General features: G+C 40.3%; 1 protein-coding gene across 4 annotated transcripts in view; it reads left to right on the top strand.

The window, feature by feature from the left end:
• LOC141917765 (zinc finger SWIM domain-containing protein 6) overlaps nucleotides 1-19264 on the top strand; it is a 188536-nt gene that overhangs the window by 129143 nt on the left and 40129 nt on the right. For all 4 annotated transcript variants that reach the window (XM_074811210.1, XM_074811209.1, XM_074811208.1 and 1 more), the window contains 2 exons: nucleotides 1920-2068; nucleotides 2594-2744. In XM_074811210.1, the coding sequence (XP_074667311.1) occupies nucleotides 1920-2068; nucleotides 2594-2744 (300 nt within the window). The remainder of the gene's footprint in view (nucleotides 1-1919; nucleotides 2069-2593; nucleotides 2745-19264) is intronic.

Below are 19264 nucleotides of genomic sequence, written 5' to 3'. Positions count from 1 at the left end.
TAGATTGTGTTCTGCGATTCAATTTTTAACATCTTCTCAAAACCTAACAGAGATAGAGATTACACAGTTGTGACAAGCCCAAAATCAAAATGTCAAGTTAACTTGAGTCTTGGGCATGCTTAAAATACCTTACATCGGGTATGGTGATGCACTACATTGAGTTCTTTCCATGACAGTCTAGATAAGTGCTTTTCAACCTTTCCAGTTTAATACATTTTAAAAAATATCCAGTGAAGGTGCAGGCTTCTTCAGAAATATGTAGATTGTTAGATGGTGCAAGAACTTGTTTTAGTTTTATCAACCTTTAGAAGAGGTCACAAGTGGAAAATCACTGATCTCAACTGCAAAATTTGAGTTAGAGCAACCGGTGGCCAAAGTACTGCCTGATGTAAATCCAGTAACTTTAGTTGGCATTAGGCTAATTCAGGTAGAGTTACTCTGAACTGACTCTGTGCTGATGACATTGCCTATGTAAAAATGCTCCTTCACAGACTCACAGAATCATCTAGGTTGGAAAGGACCTTGAAGATCATCTAGTCCAACCGTTAACCCAGCACTGACAGATCCCAACTACACCATATCCCCCAGCGCTATGTTGACCCTACTCTTAAACACCTCCAGGGATGGGGACTCCACCACCTCCCTGGGCAGCCCATTCCAATGCCTAATAACCCGTTCTGTAAAGAAATGCTTCCTAATATCCATTCTGAACCTTCCCTGGCGCAACTTGAGGCCATTCCCTCTTGTCTTATCACTCATTACTTGGTTAAAGAGGCTCATCCGCAGCTCTCTGCAACCTCCTTTCAGGTAGTTGTAGAGGGCCATGAGGTCTCCCCTCAGCCTCCTCTTCTCCAGACTGAACCCCCCCAGTTCCCTCAGCCGCTCCCCATCAGACCTGTGCTCCAGACCCTGCACCAGCTCCGTTACCCTTCTCTGGACACGCTCGAGTCATTCAATGGCCTTTTTGGAGTGAGGGGCCCAAAACTGAACCCACTCATCAAGGGGCGGCCTCACCAGTGCCGAGTACAGGGGGAAGATCCCTTCCCTGTCCCTGCTGGCCACGCTAGTGCTGATACAGGCCAGGATGCCATTGGCCTTCTTGGCCACCTGGGCACACTGCTGGCTCCTGTTCAGCCGGCTGTCAATCAACCCCCCCAGGTCCCTCTCTGACTGGCAGCTCTCCAGCCACTCCTCCCCAAGCCTGTAGCGCTGCTGGGGGTTGTTGTGGCCCAAGGGCAGCACCCGGCATTTGGCCTTATTGAAACTCATACAATTGGCCTCAGCCCATGGCTCCAGCCTGGCCAGGTCTCTCTGCAGAGCCTCCCTACCCTCGAGCAGATCAACACAGTCTTACACAGCTGTAACTTATTTATGATGGAAATGCCTTTAGTGCTTAAAGACTTTGTATTTGTTTGGGGATTTTTTTATTTATTTGTCGTTTAGCTTTGCAGAGCCATCACAGCTCAGAGGCACTGAGGTGATTTTCCTCATGGTCATCAATAGCAGTGCTCATTAGCAGTCACTTAAACCTGAACAAGATTGCTGAAGGTACAAAAATTATACAGGTGTTTTGGGGAGAGTGGTTTTAACATTGCAGTTGTTGAAATACTATGTAAAGTATAATTTTCTTTGTAAAAGCATTCTAGAATAGCTGCTGAGATGGGAGGAAAAAACTCACCTTGGTTTTAATGTTTTATTATAAAATGTTGTTTATTTAAATACCTTTTCATAGGCTGTCATTTTGAAGACTACTGAGGAGAAATTTAGGTCTATTTTAAAGAACCTTTAATCTAAAATCAAGACATCCAAAACAGGACAATACACAAATCCAAAAACCTCTGCAGTACTCCTTTCCGCTGGACCCACAAACCTCTCTTCTTTATAGAGAACATAATGATTTCTTTTCTTGCTGTTTGCAGGTGCTCCTGACCCAACAGCAGGTGCTAGCATAGATGATGAAAACTGCTGGCATTTGGATGAGGAACAGGTCCAAGAACAGGTTAAACTCTTCCTCTCCCAGGGTGGATACCATGGATCAGGGAAGCAGCTCAATTTACTTTTTGCAAAGGTATGTTGAGTACTCTAAATCTTTCGTCTTTTCTTTCCCCCCATTCCCCCAGCCAGTCTGTACTTGTTCACTTGCCTTACTCATAGTCCTGTTGTCTAAAACAAGACAAAGCCTTGGGAACATGATGGCAAGTTAATAATGCAATGGAACACAATCTGGTGTGTCTTGAGATCGGTTTAAGGATATGAAGTAACATTTCAACTGTCTGCAGCTTTGCTTTTCTCTTCCTTTCTACCCCCAAAACGTTGGAGAAATCTGTAGAAATGATGGTCTTGCAGTAGCTTGCATAATACACCTGTGGATTACTTGTGGAAGAAGTGTGTTTGCAGAATTGCAATGGGATACTGAAACTAAAAATTGTTGTTAAAATTGGGAAGGCAGACTATTTTTTTCTACTTCAAAATTTCACATCAGATATATAAATTATATTTCTTATCTAACAGAGATGGAATGTTTAACACTGCAGCATATTGTCTGTACTGTGGTTTGGTTTTTTTCAAGTTTATTAAAAGACTCATTTCCTAGGTGCGAGAGATGCTAAAGATGAGAGATTCAAATGGAGCTCGCATGTTGACGTTGATAACGGAACAGTTCATGGCTGACCCTCGTCTGTCACTTTGGAGACAACAAGGAACTGCAATGACTGACAAGTATAGGCAGCTCTGGGATGAACTGGGTAAATGCATAGACTTCAAAATCATTTAGGTGTTCATGTGTGTAATGAAGAAACATATTTGGGATGGAGAGAAACTTTATTGTGGTACTAGGTAAAGCAGGTTAGAGTTTTCTGCAGGTTTGCTTGTTCAGTTAAGGTTGGGTGAAATTGAATTTCTGATCATCTACATGAGACAATTACAGTTGGAGGAGAGGAAGCATGGTATGAAACAAGTATGATTGCAACAGGTTGTAAGTACCTGAGGATCTAAAAAGAATAAAGCAAAAAGTGGAAATGTAGCTACACAACTGAGGGTAAATATATAAGCAACTAGTGCTAAACTGGAAAGGTTAAGGAAGAAATCAATTCACAACTAGAGAGACATAGAAGGCAAAAAGAAAAGATTCATTGAGTATGAGAAGATAGCAACAAAGGAAAGCAGAATTCCATTACTGAAAAGGAAAGGAGATCAAATAACAGAGGGCTATAATGATTAACACTGCTTTACAGGAAAGGTCAGTTGTGACCAGATACGTGACTTGTACAATGGAGAGAGGAACACAGGCTGAAATGGGAAAGGAATATTTAAACTGGTACAGTCTGAAGACACTTGCTCTAAAGTGTTCCAGGAACTCACTGACACAGTTTTGAAGTGCTGCTTCAGAAGTTCTCAAAATCTAAAGGAATTTGTGGTAGGGAGGGGAGATTTAAAACAGTTTGAAGGTAAATGTCACTAATATTTTAAAGGTGCGTAGGTGAGTGGAAAGAATAATATTAAGTAACCACCAGCATTGCATTGCTTTCCTAGATGTAAGGTATTGGAACAAACTACTAACCAGTTGGTATGTAAGCATATAGAAGATAAAAACAATAAAAGACAACCTGAATTATTTAAAATACAGTGGTAAATCTGTTTCTCTAAAAGATAATTCATTGAGTGTATGAGTGAAGGCATGAATGTGTATATCTTAGCTGTAGTAAGGTTTTGGATGCTGTCTTGGAGGCTTTCTCAAAGCAAGTTGAAGACACACAGCCTAAATGGAATTGCCTTGTGATTCATGGAACTTGGAGTAGTTACTTGTGCTCTCACTCAATATGGAAAGACACTTCAAGTCTAGACTGACTTACTGCTTCAAGTCTAGACTACTACTACTTCAAGTCTAGACTGACTGACTTACTAGTCTGTCTTGAGATGTGTTCTGGTCAATATTGCTATTCCTGACTTATGTGACATGGAATATTAAAATAAATATATATATTTAAAAAAAAAAAAAGTCCACAGCAAAAACCCCCCCACAAAAAAAAAACCAAACACCAGAATACCCCAACCAAAAACCAACAAAACAACCCAAAACTTAAGTGATGACACCTCTTGGGACAATATGTAAACACCACAGAGAACAAAGCTAAAACTTATAGTGCTCTTGGTACATTTTAAAGGTCCAAAATCAAGCTAAATGAAATTAAATCCAAACAAGAATAACATGCTTTATTTAGAAAGGAAAAGTCAAAAGCAAAACTTGTTTTCCACCGTTAAAGGTTAAAGATGACTGTGATTGATTGCATGTTGTCTGTTGAGGGTAAGAGTGGATATAACCTGTTTAGCATAAATTATGCTCTTTCTAAAGGAAGCATTAAGCTAATAAAGCACTGGCTTTGATATAGGTTTCTGTGGTGGAAAGCCTTAATATCAGAGCAGGAAAAGCTCTGTCAGAGAGTATAGATATAACTACTTTGCCTACAAGTATACCAACCCTCTTAGTATGTAATTTTTATGATGCCTTGGCTTGCTGGAGAATAATGCTTTTTGCCAAGCTGGACACGTACACAGCAAAATTGTGTCCCACCATACTGAAAACTGGAGGGTCTCATGCTTCATTGCTTATGTGGGTTGAGCTGGTAGGTAGTGGGAGAGCCAAAATGTGTTCTCCATCTGTTACCTATAGCAGTCTTACCACATGCTGCCAATAAACTTAAAAGGTTTTGTTAAATTTTCTTAGTGGCTCCTCTTCTTGTTTCATCAGTTCCATAGTAATGTCATCTTCTTGACAGCACCTATCTGAAGGTGGAATCTCTTTGCAGTATCAAATAAGCAATATTTTAGATTAATCAAATTGATTAGTTTACCTCTGTTTAATCAGAATTGTAGTTGCCACTTCCAAAAAGCTGCAGTGCAACCTCACCACTACCTCGGCTGCTGTATTTGCAATCTGAGGCAGACCCTGTTGTTTTGGTCCTGAACTGCTCTGCCTCCTCAAACAGTATAAAAATATGTTGATCATGTACCACAGTTTCAATTGCAAATACATTTCAATCACTTCAGGTGTGCAGTAGGCTAAAGGTAGAACTTAACTTGGTTCTTCCACCTCCCACTTGTGTTTATGTTGCTAACCTGTCCATTTCTTCCCCACACGAGTAGGTTTCCTTCCACTGGTTCTTAGCAAGTTCCCTCAAAATTTCTGTTAATTGGATGAGTCTCTCCAATTTGAGTCTTACCTTGTGTGAAAATTAGAAGCTGCTGCCATGTTTTTGCTAGGATTTCACCTTGAGTTTCACTTTAGTTAAACGCATCCCATTTTCCAGGTGAAACACATATGTGAATGTGCAAAAGTTGAAGGAGGTTTTATGGGACACCAGAGTTATGATAGCAAACTACAGAAGGAAGAGCAGGATGTCCCTGGTGACCCTTGATCTGTGTCAGTAGTGGCAGAGAACTCCGACATTGGGTTTAAGGGGGCGATGGTATCGTTATGTTCTAAAATAATGTTAATTTCCTATCTTGTCATCTTCTAGGATGTCAGAGAACTAACATATCAATAAAGGGAGTGAGACAGGCCTTTGCATACCTAACTTTTTGTATTATTTGTTCAGAGTAATCTGGGAGTGGCATATATGTATGTCTTTTTTAAAAAAAATGCTTTATCTATATAATTTATTTCACAGATAGGTAGCAACATTGTATTTATGGAGATTTTTAGGACATGTAAAGTATGTAAATATAGACTCTGCTTAATAAAGGCTTGCTTGCTTGCACTGGTATGCTGTCTGCCAACGGCTAGGTATATGGCCACTTTGCCAGTTCCATTTTGGCATGGGTTTTAAGCATATTTAAATAACTTCAGCTTTGCTCCTTGACTGGATCACTTGAGCCTTTCATTAAAACTTAACTGATGCTTCCTGCCTGGCATTGGGCATTGGCCAAGGATACTGGAAGGACACATTGGGCTCTGATCAGAGTTCCTGCTGAAGTTTATGGTAAATTGTGTTGACTTCAGTAGAAGTCAGATTGGGTTTGTATGTTTGAAGATGCTGATTTAAAAAACAAAATTAAATACTTCACATCTAAGCATGAGCCTGGTGATTTTCTAATACAGAGTCCTAATTCTTTAAGGAATTTATGATTCAAAGGTCTCAAGTTAACTAGCTAGTTATGTGTAAGGCTTTTTTGTTGTGTTTTAAAGCCTCTAGATCAGAAGGGAGAATATAATTATGCTCAGCAGATTCCCCTATTGTACATCAAAGAATAGGTTGAGCTAAATGCTCCAAAGGTGTAGTATTGGAAAGATTTAAGATTACAGGTCAAAGATATAAGACTTGCTTATATACTTCTCATGCTAGAAGAATTTAGATGCAGCTTCAGCGATGGACTGGTGAACACTTCCAACTTGTCCCAGTAATACATGTAATCCAGACTTTAAAGTGGAGTTGGAATTCTTCATTTTGTTGCTGTTTAAATGGTGTCTAGGTAGATAAGTTTCACATGCTGATCTTAATGTGTTTAATTCTTGGTGACCATGGTTGAAGACTTCACTATATCAGAATGATTAATTATCTGAAGCCCCTTGGTTTGTCTTTTTGATTAAATTGCATTGGTAAAATGGAGGAATATGGAAGTGCACAGTAAATATCTGCTGATGCCTGTTGAACTGAGATCTCAGATTTGAAGAAAAGGTCATTTAACCGTCTTTGTACTCTAGAGGGGAAAAAATGGTCCATGCAATCTTACTACTGCAGTAATTTGTTAATATTCATCCATCAAAAAATAAGTAAAAGTTTCTTGTTCTCTACAAAATGAAAAAATTTCCTTAATAAAAGGAGAAAATTTGACTTTGTGCCCCAGCCCAGGGATCATGATGGCTGTGAGGCTCTGCTTTGGAATTAAATGTTGAGCACTGCCAGATGCCAGACATTGAGAAGAGGCTGAGTTTTGTTAGCAAATGGGATATGCAAATTAATTGGTGTTTTCTGCAGGCTTCTGGCTGTGAAATGAAATTGGAAGCCCTTTAGCCACATGGATAATACAGGACCTGAATACAAATGTCACATGTCACCATCAGGGCCAACTGTGAAACAATAATGTTCCCACTCAAACACTGCACCATTACAGATCATTTAAATATGGGGATTACATTTAAACTAAAAGCCCTATTTGCCTTTTACTGCAATTTTAAATGTCCTCTTAGCAAAAGCTAAGTGACAAATTAAATGAAAAAAGTGCCTGCATTTTTAAAGCTGTAATGCAAAACAACCTTTTATTGCATCTCATGTGCCACAAATGAATCATTATACTTGTCAACCCTAAACCAAGCCATAATTGGAGCAGCTACTGTTATCAAAGCGGGGCTGCTCTTGTGACAGCTTAATAAAGCTGAAACTGTTGAACTAAATCCCAGATGTTTAACCTGATGAAAGCAATCAAGTAGAAGAATCCAGGACATCTACTACTTGGTGGAGGGAGGGAGCCCAACAGCTTGTCAACACGTAGATTACAGGATCAAATATTTTTTTGTGAACTGCCATTTTCAATATCTTTATATCTTCTTGCTTGCCTTCGTGGTGAAGAAACTTCACATAATTTGCATGTTTCAAAACAAACATTTCTAGTAGATTTCTTCCATTTTGATGCTTATGAACAGTTTAAGGGGGAAGAGAGCTGTTTTGTGAGTCAAGGATTAGTTTCTTATGGAACAAAAATATGATGTCCATGTCATGGTATGGTGGGTTGATCTTGGCTGGCTGCCAGGTACCCACCAAGCTGCTCTATCACTCCCCTTCTCAGCAGGATGGAGGGGAGAAAATAAGATGGAAAAAACTCATGGATCAAGATAAAGGCAGTTTAATAAAGCAAAGGCTGTGCATGGAAGTAAAGGAAAAGAAAAGATTTATTCTCTACTTCCCATCAGCAGGCGATGTCCAGCCACTTCCTGGGAAGTAGGGCCTCAGTACGTGTAGCAGTTGCTCTGGAAGACAAACACTGTAATAACAAATGCCCCTTCTCCTCCTCCTTTCTCTCAGCTTTGATTGCTGAGCAGATGTCATATGGTATGGAATATCCCTTTGGTCAGTTTGGGCCAGCTGTCCTGGCTCTGTCCCTTCCCAAGCACTTGCCCACCCTCAGCCTACTGGCCTTTGGGGGGAGGGGTTGGGAGAGGCAGCCTTGATGCTGTGGGAGCACTGCTCAGCAGCAGCCAAACACTGGTGTGTTCTCAACACCTTTCTAGCTACCAATACAAAGCGCAGCACTATGACGGCTGCTGTGGGGAAGGTAACTCCATCCCAGCCAGATACAATACACATGGGGAAGCAGGTATATCCAGAGAGCTCTTATAAGGCAGGGCAGTTGATAAAATTGGCAAATTTGTTCTCAGTTTTCCTCATGCTGATCCTGATCTCTGTTGGTTCTTGTATTTCATGAAGTTAAGGAGAACTTAAAAAATATTCTGTACTTCCAGCTGGGTGCTCTACATTTCAATACATAAGCTTCTCCTGTCTGTCTTAACTACTTGTTGGTATCTAAAGTTTTTAAGTTGAGGAACCTCTTGTGATATTGCCATGAGCCTCACTCGTGGGATAAAGCTTTTCTGGGTGATGTCCTTAGAATCCTTTCTGTTATGGATACTAAATGGCTTGTTCTCAAAGGTATTTCCTGAGTGGAATAATATGTCTTCGCCTTAGTAGTTCTAATAGTCTTAGTCTTAGTAGTTTTTCACTAGCACTTTGCCCTACTGTGAGCTGCATTTTAACTGTTGAAACAGCCTGATGATCTACTTCAAGTTCACATTTGCTGATATTTTGGACATTTTCTGGATTAGTGATATATTTTTGTCTTAAAATTTAAAACTCAAATATCATTTTATATGGTCATGTCATGTAGAGAAATAGTACAATATATTTTTATTAGTAACACTTTGCTCCTCATCTAAAACTTAATTCTAAATGTTGAGTTTAGGCAAGGAATCATTATAGATCAATTAAGAGAGATTTAATTGCCATTTTGCCATGAGCAAACTAATGTTTGAGTGTTAAATAATGCTTTTTTTATTCAGAAACAACTCTGATTTTTTTTGATAAAAGTTTATATTCATCTCTAGAAAATACCAAGTTAGATTCTTTTAACCTTAACTAAATGAAGTTATTTTCCATCTATGTTTCTATCTCAGGCATTCCTTCCCTTTGCAATTAGAGAGATAATCTGGTATGAATGGGACATGCCAGCTGTTCTAAACTGATTATCTCTGCTTAGTACTTAAGGGAGGGGAAAAAAGGACAAAAGCAGCTAGGATTGTTGCCAGTATGCCCCTAGAGAAATTCCTTCCTTATGCCAGTTTTGGTGACTATTTCAGGGCTGCCATGAAAAAGATCACTAAAGTTAAGCATTCATTACAGGTTTTGTGTTCTAATACCATTTTTCTGGAGCTGCACACTTCATACAACCCCTTTTTAAGATCCACTATGCAGTAGAAACAGTGACTTTTCCCCATATTTTATGCTATTTCAAAAATGGTACAGAGAGACTCTGATTTTGAAATTTGAGTGCCAAATTTATATCCGTATTTACATGATTTCTTTGGGTATCCAAATTTCTAATTGAATCATGTTCTGCCTTAAAGCTAAGGAGAGTACAAATGCCCTTGCACCTTCAAATTTCAGTTTAGATTAATCAATTGCACATGTTACATTTCTGGCCTTGAATTGAAAGCTGTAGGAATGCCCGTATTTCAAAGGAGGTGGGATGCACCATGCTTTGCACCATTTCCCTTGGTCTTTCATTGTGGGACTTATGGGTGGAGTGATATCTTACACATACTTGTGTCTACAACTGTGTCATATCTAGGAGACTGTCTTTGCTTAATTGATAATCCTTTTCTTAATGTCATTTTGCTTAGTCTTAGCTGCCATAGTGTGGTTGCCATACAGTTACAAAGCACGTGTGCCTTCAGTTTGTGCACTTAAGGTTACATCTCTTTCACAAAATAAGCTGTTAATATATGTCAGTGTATTTGAATGATTTATGCTATTGGAGGCACTAAATTAGCAGTACTTCTGAGTTAGCATCACAAGACAGTTTTGCTGCTCTGAAAGCCTGAGTTATGGATGACAACTTAAAGAAATTGCTGTCATGGCCCTGGAGCGTCTCAACTGTTGCTCTCAAGTTCATTTCCCTGGTGAATGAAGCCAGGCTGCCATTGTGCAAAGATGGGTTCTGTCCATCTTTTTTGAGGATGATTTCCTTCCTCCTTCATTACAAACAGTAGAAGATTATTGACATGTGCCTTAATGGTATTTGAAACTGAGGGTATATGAGGTTGGAGTATGACAGTAAGTGGGAGCTATTTTCAAAGAGGGTATTCTTTCCTGTGGTTAAACTGCATTTATCAGATTTGAGGAATAATGGTGAAAGTAATTAACTTCAGTCTATAAGCATAGCTTGAGGGGTTTATTTTTAATGCCATACAGAAAGTTTGGGTTTTCATTTAGTTCAGTTGGATGAAAAGTACTTTTACAGTAGGAGCCAAATTTCTTCAAGTACCCACATTAAAACATTTTTTGAAGCTTTTATTCCTAAACTGTTAAAGTGATTTGCTTATAAATGTTCTAAAATGTTCTAAAAAATCATTCTGTATTGGAGCTTGTACAAATCTCGTTGTGGTCCTAGCTGTAGAGTCATGACTTCCAAGATTAAGGTCAGAGTTCTACTGTGAGCCCAAACTGGTGCTTAGCATTACTTTTTTCCTTCCTCTATTTTTAATACTTCAATAATGTTAAGCTGCCATTTAAATTTCTGATACCACTTTTGGTAAATACCAGAGCTAAACAGAAGTAATAGATCTATGGAGAGGAATTACTGAATCTTTACTAATTTCTGCGGTCCAGCACTCTGGCCTTGTGATATTTTCCAGTTTTCCATCTTGAATGGATACTGGAAAAATAACTGAAAAATTGGAAAAGTAATCCAAAGTGAGAGATGCAAGAATCTCAGTCTGCTCGAGCCTGTCATGCAAGACAAAGGAGGATGATCTACATAGACTGAAAAGTTGATAATGAAGACACTTCTACCAATCGAACAAAAGGTAGCTGCATATCATAATTGGAGCTGGATAAATTTAACTAGAAAACTTGAAATAAGCTTAGAAATTTGAGTCATGATAGCCAGGCAGTAGATCAACTAACCAGGAGCTGTGCTAGATTCCCGTATGAGAAATCTTAAAAATTGAAGTATGCTGGTTTTTGTAAAAACTCAACCATCACTTTTGGACATGAAGACAAAATTAACTCAGGAAATCTTAGAGTATGAAGGAATTCAGACTAGACAATCGGTATGTGTTCTTCTGGACATTTTTAGTGGGTTTATTTACCTTCTGTGAACAAAGTTGTGGCAATCATACTTTTTTTCCTGACCTTTCCCACCATACAAAGGAGTGTTTGCACTTGCTCCACTCTTTAAAAAAAGATGTGTTTTCATCCCTTTCTTTTATGAATACCTTGTTTTGTTTGACAAACTTCTCAAACTTTCCAGTTTCGTATCTTCCTAAGAAAAATAACTGAGAGGATTTCATTTATCTCTATGACAGATTTAAATAGAGGTAGGGTAGTGTATTTATAGTTAGTAGTCACATTAACTTTTATTCTGAAAATCATCAAAGTCTCTGAAAATAGACTGTGACTGCTGAGAGTGTATTACCAGTTAAAATATTTGATAAAATATCTAGTCTCTACTTGGGCAGGAGCATACTTTGTCTTCACTGCCTAGCTGTAAATGCTGGCAACTACTTAAAATTGTGAAGAATCATATTAAGTTATTCATAAAGGAGTATTTTTGTAATATTTGTGCTAGTATTAGCAATGTTTTTACCTTCAATTGACTGTTTGTGAACAAATGAATGGTTTTGTGGATATTAGGGAAGTTAATTGGTGATACTCATTTGCAGGTGCTTTATACTTTCCCCAAGCTTTGTAGACTAATAGCCCATGCCTTGATGTGGTGATTAGATTATAGGGTACTATAAGTGCATAGAAGGGCATGTGATGGACATGTGACAGACACCTAAATGCTCTCTTAGGGAGATTGTAGTCTCAGGCTATGATACTGTAAAGTGCACCTTTCAAGCAAATTTCCTCTATGAAACCCTTTGGTCAAATGGCAGAGTGTCCACAAAGATGCGGCAGTTTTTAAAATAAACTGAAAAAGGCATAACCCAGAACAATGGACTCATGCAAAATGACAGAAGTGCTTGGTTAGTTCTTTTTTCCATTGTGCTAAAAGTTGAAAATGTAAGAAGACGGGAGAAGGAATTTTTCGTTACTTGACACACACAGATCAGAGAATGTAATAGCTTAGAATTAAATCTCAAAATGTAAATACCTGTTTCCTTGCAGCTGAATACAAGTGTGCCTTTAACCCTTGGAACAGAGGTATGCAGCAAGAGAGAAAGGGAAACTTAAGTAATTAGACACCTTTTCTTATCCCTGGGTTACACCTTCACTCCCTCTAATGCACATTCAAAGTTTAGTGTGCAGAAGGGCAATACTTCCCTCTTGTCATCAGTGCTGCAGCTAATCAATTGCATTAATCAGCCAGCTAGTGTGAAATGCATGGGGAGTGATTATACTATCATACAGAATACAGTCAGCATGAAGCACCTGTCAAGACCAATACATCAAAGTTTAATTCAGTAATAGAATGAATTAGAGCAAAACGAAATATTTTTTTCTCCAAGAACCACAGCACCCATAGCAAGCCTTTTTTCTGAAGGCTGCATAGAGAAATGAGAGTGCATTAAGGGATTCTTTTTATGAATAAAATTACAAATTAGATCCAACTGAATGACAAGAGTACTTTTCCTTGGGATTCTTATCAAGGAGAAAACTGCGTTGAAGTGCTTTGCCTATCTTCACTATTCCATAAAATCAACCGTTTAATTGGAGCATTCTCTAGTGGGCTTCTAATTATGCTTTCATAGAATCATAAAATGGTTTGGGTTGGAAGGGACCTTAAAGATCATCTAGTTCCAATCCCCCTGCCATAGTCAAGGACACCTTCCACTAGCCCAGGTTGCCCAAAGCCCCGTCCAACCTGGCCTTGAACCCTTCCAGGGAGGGGGCAGCCACAGCTTCTCTGGGCAACCTGTGCCAGGGCTTCACCACCCTCACAGGGAAGAATTTCTTCTTTAGATCTAATCTAAATCTACCCTCTTTCAGTCAAAAGCCGTTACCCCTCATCCTATCCCTACACTCCCTGATGACGAGTCCCTCCCCATCTTTCCTGTAGGCCCCCTTTAAGCACTGGAAGGCCGCTATAAGGTCTCCCTGGAGCCTTCTCTTCTCCAGGCTGAACAACCCCAACTCTCTCAGCCTGTCCTCATAGGGGAGGTGCTCCAGGCCCCTGATCATCTCCGTGGCCTCCTCTGGACCCGCTCAAGCAGGTCCATGTCCTCCTTATGTTGGTGCCCCCAGAGCTGGACCCAGCACTGCAGGTGGGGTCTCACGAGAGCAGAGTAGAGGGGGAGAATCCCCTCCCTCGCCCTGCTGCCCACACTTCTCTTGATGCAGCCCAGGACACGGTTGGCTTTCTGGGCTGTGAGCGCACATTGCTGGCTCATAGTCAGTTTTCCATCCACTAATACCCCCAAGTCCTTCTCCTTGGGGCTGCTCTCAATCCACTCACATCCCAGCCTGTATTTGTGCTTGGGATTGCCCCAACCCATGTGCAGGACCTTGCACTTGACCTTGTTGAACTCCATGAGGTTTGCACGGGCCCACCTCTCCAGCCTGTCCAGGTCCCTCTGGATGGCACATCGCTTCCCTCCAGTGTGTCGACTGCACCACACAGCTCGGTGTCATTGGCAAACTTGCTGAGGGTGCACTCAATCCCACTGTCCATGTCTCCAACAAAGATGTTAAACAGCACTGGTCCCAATACTGACCCCTGAGGAACGCAACTTGTCACTGGTCTCCACCTGGACATGGAGTCATTGACTGCAACTCTTTGAGTGTGACCATCCAGCCTATTCCTTATCCACCGAGTGGTCCATCCATCAAATCCATGTCTCTCCAATTTAGAGATAAGGATGTTGTGCGGGTCAGTGTCAAAAGCTTTGCACAAGTCCAGGTAGATGACGTCAGTTGCTCTTCCCTTATCCACCAGTGCTGTAACCTCATCATAGAAGGCCACCAAATTTGTCATGCACGATTTGCCCTTAGTGAAGCCATGTTGGCTGTCACCAATCACCTCCTTATTTTCCATGTGCCCTAGCATAGTTTCCAGGAGGATCTGCTCCATGATCTTGCTAGGCACAGAGGTGAGACTGACTGGCCTGTAGTTCCCTGGGTCTTTTTTTCCCTTTTTAAATGTGGGTTATGTTAAGATGCTCTTCCTCTTCTCTGACAGACGGACCCCATCAGCCCTCAGTATGCCAGGTTTCTCAAAGTGAGTCCCATGGCCTAAGTAGCTGAACCCCTGGCTGTGGCACCAGTCCCATTTGTTCTAATGGAGATCTCTCCATTCCTGGAGGAGCAAGGTGGCTTTGCCAGTCATTCTCAAGGCAGTTGTCCTTCTTGTTGAGAAGCAATAAATACCATATGCTACCTTCTTTGAGGTTTCTAAGTGACTGTCCCAGTGAAAGTTCGTATGTGTTTAAAAACTAAATGTAAAGCACTTTAAAATCCTTTGCTGACGCTTCTATTTTAAAGGGGCCATAGGTTCTGTCTCCTATTATTGTTACTCTTCTGGCACATCCAGTGCTGGAAAATGATGCTTTTGTGGTAAATTGATTAGGCTCAAATGGGGCACAGGGGCAAGCATGCAGCAAGTGCTGAAGCTGATTTGTCTATTGCACAAAGGGAATGATTGATTACCTGGCTCCACTTTCTTTGATCATCTATTGATAATCTTACTAACCTAGTATTACTAACTTAGTATTACTAACCTAGTAGCTTTTGGGGGTTTAGTTTTTTAAGAAAGAGACATGCATTAATGGGAAGAGCAAAGACATGTCAAATATGTGCATCAGTTTCTTTTGCATATTTTAATTTTACAAATGAATGGACTGATCTTAAGCAATGCAAAGGCCAAGTTTCAGCCACTGATTACACAGGTATTGTAAATGAGGAAATGCTGACCCAAACCAGGTTGGTTACACAGCAGCCCTGACAAGATAGCATAATATTTCTAGGAAAGGCAGATTTCTTGGGAAGACTGTAATCAAACAGTCAAACAGAATTGTACACTGGATCTTCAGTCATGCTCAGTGTCCCAGTCCCCCACTATAAAACTGTTTCCACCACCACCCTCCCATTTACTGGGACAAGAGTAAAATATAATGGGATTTATGAAAACTGAGCAATGCTTAATCTCTTGGGAGAGTCTGTATACATTCCTTGCACTTTCTTTGGATTCATGAATACATGCATACACAAGATGTGTAATTATTACAACACCTACTTTACAGTGACTGAATACTTCTTAATGTTTTTCAGTTTGCATGTTTAAATTCTAATCAGTGTAAAGGCACGCTGTTCCTTTCTCCCTCATGAATTCAGAGGTATGGATGTCTACTGAGAAATACAAAAGTACTGATGTTCCCCCTATATGTACAAGGCATGCATGCATTGTGTAAAGCACTAATGTAACCTATTTCTTTGTGGTGTGAGACACACTAAAGATGAATGACAACCATGCATTTTCAAGAAGAGGGCTGTTTGAACCAAAGGTCTGTTTTGGCAAAGCTGGCTTTTTCCAGGTCACAAGGATTAGTGTTGAACCAAAATAGGCAATTCCTCATTGCAATATGGCAGTTCTAATATTCATTCACTTGTGAAATTAATATCAAATTGTAGTCACAGCATGACTTATCTTCCAGTTATCTTCTGGGGTGAAAAAATTTGCATATTGGCTTGTGATATTTTGCCACTGTGCTGTGAGGAGTTTCATATTGGAAAGACATGGGGGGTCACGGTCAAGAGATACAAATCAGAACTTTACTTTTGGTTTAGTTCAGGGGGGATGTGTCCAGTATGAGATCCAGTATGAAAAGCTATCTGGTGCTTGGGGAAAGGGAGACAGTAAAAAGTGAGCTGTGTTAGAAAAACTTAATATGTAAACATAAACACATTCTCTGTTGTGGTTTTTTTTTCTTTTTTTTTTCCATTTAATGTTTGTTCATACTGCAGATGGTATTGGTGACATCATTAAATCTAGTCAAACAGGTAAACTTACTTGAGAATGCCAGGAATGTATTTTGGGAAGCTTCTTTTGAGTATAGGCTGTTGTGAACAGCAGTTTCCAGACTGAAGTCACTAGAAATGGGTTTAAATATGTTCCCCACAAATTAATTACAAGTAGCTGCCCTTCATTTTTCCATAAGCCTTATCTGTAGTAAGGGATAAGTGTGATCAGCAGTTTCCCCATATAGGAGCCATTAGGCAGAAAATAGAAAATCTCTTGTTTGAGGCCAGTGTAAGCTTTTATGTTGCTGGTGACATTTAAGGGCCAGCTCATGAACAACATCAGAGTGAAATAGGAAGAATATCCTCTGGGCTCCTTCCAGTTGGCATGTGGTAAAATCTGTGCACAAGTGAACATGTTCCTCAGACTTCTCAGTGCTAGGAGCAGGACAGGAACCCGTGAATTGAAAGAGCCAGAATGAAGCAGATGTCAGGGGAGGGAGGGCGCTTGGGGAGAAGGAGGAGGAAGAAAAGAATGCAGGCAACCACACACATGCTGTGGGGGGAAGATCACACACATACAAAAACATGAAACCCAAACAGGCTGAAGAGTGTGGGGTCATTGGCATTATGCTTCCTTCTCCCATATGATAGCCCTTGTAACACTACAGGAGCTGAGTCTGAGGCTCTTTCTGTTCTCTTCTCCATGGGGGACTTTTGTCTCTCCTCTTTCTGCAGGGAATCAGGCAGATGTGAAAGCTGGGCGAGATCTCGGATGCGCACGCAGGTCACCTGGAAGTCACCGCGAGCAGGGTGCAATTATCTATTGACATTTTAAGTGATTTGTGTGGGGTTTATTAGAAAAACATTTGTCCTTGTACTTCATTTGCATAAAAATTGTGTGGACATCTGAGACAATCACTGCTAACAATGTAGTTATGTTTGACATAGTTTCCCTCTTTAAACCAAAGAAGTTTTTAAAGGATTTTGGTCCTTTGGCGAATCTCTTCCCTTTCCTGCCTTTTAGATGTATCACATGCATAGTGGAGCTTCTGAAGAAGGCAAGTGAATTCCTTTGCTTCTAGTGGTGTTTCTGAGATGCAGAAAAAGAAAAGGCCACTCATTTTGTAGGGGCATGGTGTAATGAGTAGTGTGTGTTCTGCCTTGCTGGATGATTGAAATACTTACCACATGTGGTTAAGATATTCCACTTTGCTTTTGTTTCATTCTGAAAACACTGGGAATCTGGCTACAAAGTATTGAATTGGCTTTTTTTTTTTTTAGATGCTGAGAGGTACAGTGTCTCCTCAGTGCCCTAAAGTAATACTTGATTTTGCAAATAAATAAGTAAGCCCAAGATAATTATTCTACAAGGCTTTTCAATATGCCCCATCTTCTGTTTTGTTTTGTACATTGCAAGAAATATAGTCCTTTTGTCTTGGACAGTGCTGAACGCATTGATGCTTAATAATAAGAACTAGCTGTAATGCCATTCAGAGGGACCTGGAAAAGCTCAAGAAGTGGGCCCGTGTGAACCTCATGAGGTTCAACAAGGCCAAGTGCAAGGTCCTGCACATGGGTCAGGGCAACCCCCAGTATCAATACAGGCTGGGGATGAAGGGATTGAGAGCAGCCCTGCAGAGAAGGACTTGGGCATACTGGTGGATGAAAAACTGGACATGAGCCAGCAACGTGTGCTTGCAGCCCAGAAAGCCAACCGTGTCCTGGGCTGCATTAAAAGAAGCATGGCCAGCAGGTCAAGGGAGGTGATTCTGCCCCTCTGCTCTCCTCTGGTGAGACCCCACCTGGAGTACTGTATCCAGCTCTGGAGCCCTCAGCACAGGAAAGACATGGACTTGTTGGAGCGGGTCCAGAGGAGGCCACATAAATGATCAGAGGGAGACCTTATTGTGGCCTTTTGTACTTAAAGGGGGCCTACAGGAAAGATGGGGACAGACTTTTTAGTAGGGTCTGTAGTGATAGGTCAAGGGGTAATGGTTTTAAACTGAAAGAGGGTAGATTCAGACTAGATATAAGGAAGAAATTCTTTACTGTGAGGGTGGTGAAACACTGGAACAGTTGCCCAGAGGTTGTAGATGCCCCATCCCTGGAAACATTCAAGGTCAGGTTGAATGGGGCTCTGAGCAACCTGATCTAGTTATATAGATGTCCCTGCTCATTGCAGGGGGGTTGGACTAGATGACCATTAAAGGTCCCTCCCAACCCAAACCATTCTGTGATTCTATTCTATAATTTGACTCTGTTTGGGGAATGAAGCATGTTGAAGAGTGTGTCTAAAGGAAGTCATATGATTTGATTTTAAAAGAAGTTTTTAAAAATAGTATTGGCTTTATTCACTCCCATGGTGAGTTTTGGACACTTAAAAAAAACCAAAAAAAAACCAAAAATCCACAACCAAAAAACCAAAAAAACAGCGTGCTCTACTGTATGTAACTACTGTGCAGTAATAATCTGCATTAGTGTAGTGTCTCTCTGGTGTTCTGCGCTGTACCATATCTTATTTTGTTGTGGCTTTGAGATTTCTTTGATATTACTTCCCCGTTCCATGTCAGCCTGAATAGCAGTGGACTTGCAACCTTAAGGATCAAGCTCTGTTTCCACCAACATACTGAGTTACTTTAGGAATGAATGTAATGTGATGACCTGTGCTCTGGGTATCCATTTTGCATTCTTAGTTAGCAAAAGAATACTTGAATATAAGAATTCTATTATCTTGGAAGAACCAGCTGCATTTTTATTCTTTTTTTTTCAGCCTATCATGAAGATTGTATAGTTTAAGCATATTCTTTAAATCTCTTGTAGTGTATAAGGCACATTCTTAATAAGCAAATTAACTGTTGCTAAACAGTACTTTCATGCTTCTGTCAGAGTTCACGCTGATGAAGAGACAGCTGATTTAGAGAAAAATCTTTCAATTTGAAAACTGTTGCTGGAGGCCCTGATGTATTTATGCCTGCCCTGCTATACAGTGTCAGGGAGCAGGTTCTAAAGTGATGGTATATGTGAAACATCAGTGCAAATTAGCTTTCCCTTTGAGCTCTGTAAACATAAAATGTAAACCAAATTTTCTAGTGCAA

Source organism: Strix aluco, chromosome W (assembly GCF_031877795.1).
Source record: "Strix aluco isolate bStrAlu1 chromosome W, bStrAlu1.hap1, whole genome shotgun sequence".
NCBI classification, from domain to species: Eukaryota; Metazoa; Chordata; class Aves; order Strigiformes; family Strigidae; genus Strix; species Strix aluco.
This window is presented reverse-complemented; position numbering and strand designations above follow the sequence as displayed.